The following is a 6,831-nucleotide window of genomic DNA, read 5'->3' on the forward strand; positions in this document are numbered from 1 at the left end:
AGCTAAACGATAGCTAAAAAGAAATTTCTCAAGAGCTATCAATTACACAGGCTCCGAATTTAGAACCTAAAGAAAAAACGAAAACTGAAGTATTGATTGTTCATTTGCTGTTTCTTACTTGCGAAGCCTGGAGACGGTCACAGCCATTTGATGCTCCTAGATCTTCTACACCACCTCAGGTGCAAGTTGTCCAGATAGATGCTTAGGTGCTACAAAATCTGCAATTGCTGTGTTCACACAATGGGATACCGAACTTTTCACCTAAGATATACTTAGAAGAAAAGGAGAGTGCATGAGAGAGTCTGCGCTCTTGCTTAAGTAGGTGGGAGGCGTATTTTGCCATCACCAACTATCCTGATTACATCCATGCTATCCTTGCGGAGATGTATCTCCAAGGGAAGGCCTTTTCTTGGAGGTGGGATTTGAAGGAAAAGCCCTCCACTCATATGACCTGGAACGAGCTTTCACACAGAAATTTCTTCGGTTGTTTTTCTTCTTTGGTTTTCCACTTTGACGTGCTATCAAAAGTTTGACATCCTTGTGTACCAAGATGCAATCATAGACCTTTGCAAAGTGGATTGCCTGATCGAGTTTGTTATGTCTGCTTTCATTTTGGTGGTCTTTTGGTAGACTACAAATGAAGAAAGACGAAGTGTTGAAGCTTCCGAAAATTGTCAAACTATTTCGGCTCTAAGCCTGATAGACATGGAGGTCTCTTGCAAAAAAGCCTCGTACCAATTTGCCAACACACGCTGATGCTTAGATGAAGGGTCTATACTTCAAGTGCGGCAAGCCTGGTCACGTGTTGAATGTGTGCCCTTAAAACTGTGGTACAGGTAAAGCGGCAGTCCAATTGGTTGAGTCTATGAAGATTCAGTAATCATCTTCACATTGTTATCATGATGTCTTTTCTTATGATTCAAGTTGTGAGCATTGGCATTTCAATGTCAATGTGCTTAGAGCCCTGGTGGGTTGGATTGATGGGCATCCAGTTCATGTTTTATTTTGAGGGTAGAGTAGTCATAACTATGCCTCAGCGATTTGTGTAGCCTCGGATGTGATACATTAGCTACTATTTAAAAGCCTAAAGGACGTGCTAGAGTCTATTAGAGTGGTTCTTATGTAGGAGGATCATCCTATTAGAATGATTCTTATGTAGGAGGATCATCCTATAGCCTTTGAAGCTGTAAGCTTATTTTGTGTCTGTTTACACGCAACCAGCAATCTACTGCCCTAGCAAAGCAAAATGAAATTCAGAGCCTGACAATCCTTGAAGCTACACATGATTACCAAGACCAAGAGGAGCTTGGACGAGCTCTACTCAAGCTGTGAAATCGTAGCACATGGAAGTCGAACTCAACATCTTTGAACTGCAAAAACAAAAAATGAAATTGCAATATTGAAGCAATTTGAATCAAGCAGATAGAGGACCAGTTGGGGGAGTTGGCAAGATCACCACTCAGCCATATGTTGAAATACCTTAAGAGGGTGCAAAAGCCCCAACAGCTTTCTTAGAACAACAAAAAGTTAAATTTGTAGGATTGGATATATTCTAGTCTTATAAAGGTATATTTTTCTATCACCTTAGCGGACATTCAAATTCATTGAATTTTCATCCAAATGGTGATCAGCTGTTCAACTTTATCAAAATATCTTAAGTGGGTGCAAAAGCCCCAATAGCAGCTAAGATTTCTCAGAACAACAAAAATTTCAATTTGTAAGATTGGATATATTCTAGTCTTACAAAGGTATATTTTTCTATCACTTTAGTGGACATGCAAATTCATTGAATTTTCATCAAAGTGGTGATCAGCTGTTCAACTTTGTCGAAATATCTTAAGCGGGTGCAAAAGTGCCAATAGCTAAAATTTCTCAGAACAACAAAAAATTGAATTTGTATGATTGGATATATTCTAGTCTTACAAAGGTATATTTTTCTATCACCTAAGCGGACATGCAACTTCATTGAATTTTCGTCCAAGTGGTGGTCAATTGTTCAAGTTTATTGAAATATCTAAAGCGGTGCAAAAGCCCCAACAGATAAAATTTCTCAGAACAACAAAAATTTGAATTTGTACGATTCAATATATTCTAGTCTTACAAAGGTATATATGGATCCATTAAAAAGGATCACCCTCTCAACGTGAGGTTATATCATGCAGCATCTATGGCGTGAACCCCTGTGTCCCATACCATGGGAGTCCACCAAACTAGACATAGGCCGGCTCAAAGGTCCCTCCCGCGGGACTGTGAATCAGTTCACGGCTCATATATATTGGGGTACACAAGGGTGCCCTTATCTTAAGGGCACACACTGGATATACTAATTGACCCGTTTTAAAGGCATAGCTTGGACCTAACTACATGAAATCCAGCTCCTGCTATGACCTTAGGGTCATAACAGTTTGTAAGCTGTCATTTGAGGAGGTAGAAAGAGGCATAAGATAGGTTTTCTCGGGGGAGTATACCAGCTTTGTGATCATTGATTGTCATGGGCATCCAACAGCCCGTGGCCATCTATTTGACCAAAGGGCGGCGTGCCAAATCCTCAGCCAGGGTCAGGTAAAGGTACTAGCAAAGTCACTTGGCATCAGAGCAGCAGCCTCTTTAGGGGATTAAAATCTTGCATAGGGCAGCATCAGTGGTGACGTTGCCCATATTGGGCTATCAAAATGGATGGAGCTGTGCATACAGGTGTCTGGGAGAATGACCAATCAAGCAACCTGTGGGCTGTTTGGCAGGTCGCCTCTTTCAGCTGGCTTCTGAGCCTAACTAGTTCTTGGTGTCAGTTTTTTCCTAGATCTTAGCGGTTTCCTTTATGGCATAGAACTGGCGGGCTGTTGTCATTTTGCCATTGATGAGGGCATGCATGTAAGGTAGCTAGTGTTGCAATGTGATTTGATCCTTATATATAATTGCATGATCTTCTATATTTATTCATTTCTTCTTTAATTGATACTCTCTGTTAATGAGAAGTATCTTTTAGTTAGTCCTCTCTTAAGTGTACCCTTCATCATCACTGAGTTTTCCCTTAACCTCTGGAGTTCGGATGCAACCTGTGGGCTGTTTGGCAGGTCGCCTCTTTCAGCTGGCTTCTGAGCCTAACTAGTTCTTGGTGTCAGTTTTTTCCTAGATCTTAGCGGTTTCCTTTATGGCATAGAACTGGCGGGCTGTTGTCATTTTGCCATTGATGAGGGCATGCATGTAAGGTAGCTAGTGTTGCAATGTGATTTGATCCTTATATATAATTGCATGATCTTCTATATTTATTCATTTCTTCTTTAATTGATACTCTCTGTTAATGAGGAGTATCTTTTAGTTAGTCCTCCTCTTAAGTGTACCCTTCATCATCACTGAGTTTTCCCTTAACCTCTGGAGTTCGGATGGTAGCTCAGTACAAAGACTTGTATGTAATTGGATGTTCATGTGTTTGTGGGTGTGTGGAGAATTTTGCATGGGTCCATGTACTGGTCATCACTCACTAATGGGTGCTGATATCATCTGTGAGAATATCATAGTAGCTAGTCCTTGCTAAGCATGACAGAAGTTAAACTTTCCATTATAGGTGACTCAGAACTGCCACTTTCTTTTTTCTGTTACAGAGCACGCTTGTCCATATTCCTATTATTTTCCAAAGGTCATTACAATACACGAGCTTTCTTGATGGGAATGCAGGCACACATGTAGCTAGTGGCTGCAATTCTGTGGATTGAATGAGAGATGCCCAGAGGAAATGCTTAGTCTCTTGTGTCTCTTCCTACGTACTTACCTTGTCCATCTCTTGAAAGATTTGCATATGCTGCATTTTTGAACAATGATCCATGCATTGTGTAATAATGTGTAATTTAGTTGATGAAATTTTGTACTGCTTTGTTGCTGAAAGGACTGATAAGAGGGCTATGATTGCTAGTCTTTTCTAAGTTTCTTGAAAAGGATTAGTGCTATATAGAATCTCTTTCTTTGGAAAAATTTTCCATGGTATTGATTCATATAGTTTGACAATGAATTGCACTTGCTTCCAACTAATTGCAGGAGCTTTGGCCACTCTTGGAGTTCTTGTCGGAGGTCTGGTGTCTTTCAGGCAGGGGAATCACAATCGTAGTCAGTTGTTAATGCGAGCACGTGTTGGTTTTCAAGCCGCCACAGTAGCGTTAATGGTTGGTACTGTGTACTACCAGGGAAAACAGAAGGAAAATGAATGAAAAGAGGTGGCCATATTAGGGTGGAAATATTTTCAGAACCAATGTGTGATCCATGTGAATGAAATTGATCACATTATATTCTCTCATGAAGTAAAACGAATTGGTGAATTCCTTCCCAAGGAGAGTGTCAGATAATTTATCTTTGCTTCATGTCTCATGTCAAAAGCTGTTTTTGGACTTGAGCAATCGATTGTTTGTAGCTTTGAGTGGATCCCTTAAAGACCACACACATGCTGTTTGCTTATATGATGCTCAAGGATGGGATGTAGAAACGAGGGGTGCGGAAGGGAGGTTTGAGGAAAGAGGAAGGAGATGACAAAGGGTCTATGAGACTGAAAAGAACCCGAGATACAATGAAAGCTAAGGGGTGTGGCCACTAAACAGGCACAGATACCCAAGGCTGATGTCTGTGATGAAAAAAAAATAAAAATCGAGCTGTTGCTGAGAGAGAGAGAACCCAAATTAGGGGACAACGAGGGGAAGCCTCTGGTCATCTACCAATCAGTCAACTCTCCATCTGAGTGACTTGACCTATGTATATGCTGTTTGTGGGAGCAACTCCACTAGACGACTGAGGAGAGACGAGATGAGCTCATTTGAGATTGGCTTTAGATATGGAGAGGGCTGGCAAGAGAGTATTGCAGTTAGTCTTGAAATACTGTATATAACTAGCTCTAGGGGATGCTATTTGAAACACATGAAGCAGGTAGATTTACATTTTTTGCAATTATATTGGAAAGGTTTATCTAGATCATCTTGCTATTAGATGTCTACTATTTAGATTTAGACATATCGAGTAGAGCCAATTGATATTTGAGTGTGTGGCTCCCATCTCTCTCTCTCTCTCTCTCACACACACACACACACACACACATGCACGCACGCACGCACACGGATGGTCAGAGTTGGGTGATATACAGCGGAAAAAGCAGGGCCATACACCCCTCTCTCTCTCTCTCTCTCTCTCTCTCTCTCTCTCTCTCTCTCTACATGTCAGTTCTTTAGGGTGTGGCATTGCAAGCCGACAATTTCAAGCCACACATCTACCCCTGCCTAACAAACACAAACGTGAAAATAATAAATTGAAAACTAAATCTACAAACTCACCAAAAGAAGACAAATGGCAAAAGAAGCATGCAGTGAATTGAATGTGGTAAAAGCTTGTGTGGCCTCCTTTGATAGATTTACTATGCAATATACTTTTCTATTGCATGGTAAAATAGGAATAATTGCATGTCAAGATGTGGCAAACATGTGCTTGACATTGGCATCAGACTCCCCATGGTGATAGATAAGCACCATGTAGTGTAGATCACAAATAGTGCACGATGTTCTAGGGTACCATGTGGATATATCCCTGTCAACTAATTTCATGCAATGTGATGGAAACAAAACACGAAATTTGCATTTTAAACATTTCTCAACGTTTTTAAAATTTAAAAAGTTGTAATGTTTAAATAAAAATTGTACCAAAAGAAACCATGACCATGGAGGACATAAGGTCCAGGGATACCTGGTTTATACCTTCCCATGTTTCCAACATAATAGGTTACGACGGACTCCTATATCAATGAGGTGGAAAGTCAATCCATAATCGTGGTGGGGGGAGTATTTTTTCCTCACCACCATGCACATTAGCCCTATTAACCAAAATATGAGATTTACCTTGAAGTTTGCCATGAGCTTCTATATCTGAGCACTTATTGTTGTTCACGGCTCTTCAAGAGTGCCTAAATTGAGTTTTTGAGTTGGTTTAGGGACTAAGTGCTTAATAAGAAGCTGCATAATTGTGATATTGGAGTCGTCTATCTCTTGTTCACTAGTCACCGCTTCATTGAAGTGACTTGAGTACGAATTCTGTTGCTCTACCAACTTCTCATCCTTCATCTTGTGCTTGAGATCAGCTACCACTTGGAATATGTAAATCTCTCCCACAGGTAAGATTTGAATTTCTGTCAGCTAATGACATCTCGTGGAAATTGATCTTTGACCTTTAGGTCTTTAGGACGTTAATTGCTCAGTACCTTTCTCGAATAGGTGGGTATTTTTACCTCAATATCCCCTGTTTTAGTGTCATAATCTCATATCCCAATCATGCAATATCTCAGCAACTTTAAACCACGTTGTACCCAGCAAAATTAGATAGGCATTCGTTTGAAATGACAATCAGGCTTATTGTATAATGAACTCCTATGGTGATGACAACATCTTGGAGCATACCTTTGGGCTTAATTGATTGCTAGTCAATCATACATTCTTGAAAAGAAGAAGGTTTTGAAAAATTCTTGAGCTTTAGTCGCTTGGCCACATCCTCCTAGATGATATTAACTCTTGAGCCACCATCCATGATCACACCAAGCACTCTACTTCTTGATCTTGACAATGATGACCAGAGTTTCCTCATCTGTGTCAATGACTATAATGGTGGCTAGAGAATCTATGATGGCTCAAAGATGTTGCAAAAAGAGTTATTGGGAGTTATGGGGCAAGCTTTTGTAACTCAACCATTGTAAGATTGATCTTCATGTTACGGAAGGTCTCCCATGCTTGGTTCATCTTCGAACTCGGGTGCTTGGTGGTACTTGGCTCGGTCTGAGACTCTGTTGTTGAAGCTTCACCTGGCTTGATC

General features: G+C 40.5%; 1 protein-coding gene across 1 annotated transcript in view; it reads left to right on the top strand.

Moving 5' to 3' along the window:
• Positions 1 to 4,359, top strand: part of LOC147883816 (RING-H2 finger protein ATL48-like) — a 50,820-nt gene extending 46,461 nt beyond the window's left edge. The window contains exon 2 of the mRNA XM_087398829.1: positions 4,033 to 4,359. Coding sequence (XP_087254955.1) covers positions 4,033 to 4,202 — 170 coding nt within the window. The 3' untranslated portion in view covers positions 4,203 to 4,359. The remainder of the gene's footprint in view (positions 1 to 4,032) is intronic.
• Positions 4,360 to 6,831: the final 2,472 nt, after the last annotated feature.

This window comes from Dipteris shenzhenensis, chromosome 27, assembly GCF_047967505.1.
Source record: "Dipteris shenzhenensis isolate YYH24624 ecotype China chromosome 27, Dip_SZ_1.0, whole genome shotgun sequence".
Lineage (NCBI taxonomy): Eukaryota > Viridiplantae > Streptophyta > Polypodiopsida > Gleicheniales > Dipteridaceae > Dipteris > Dipteris shenzhenensis.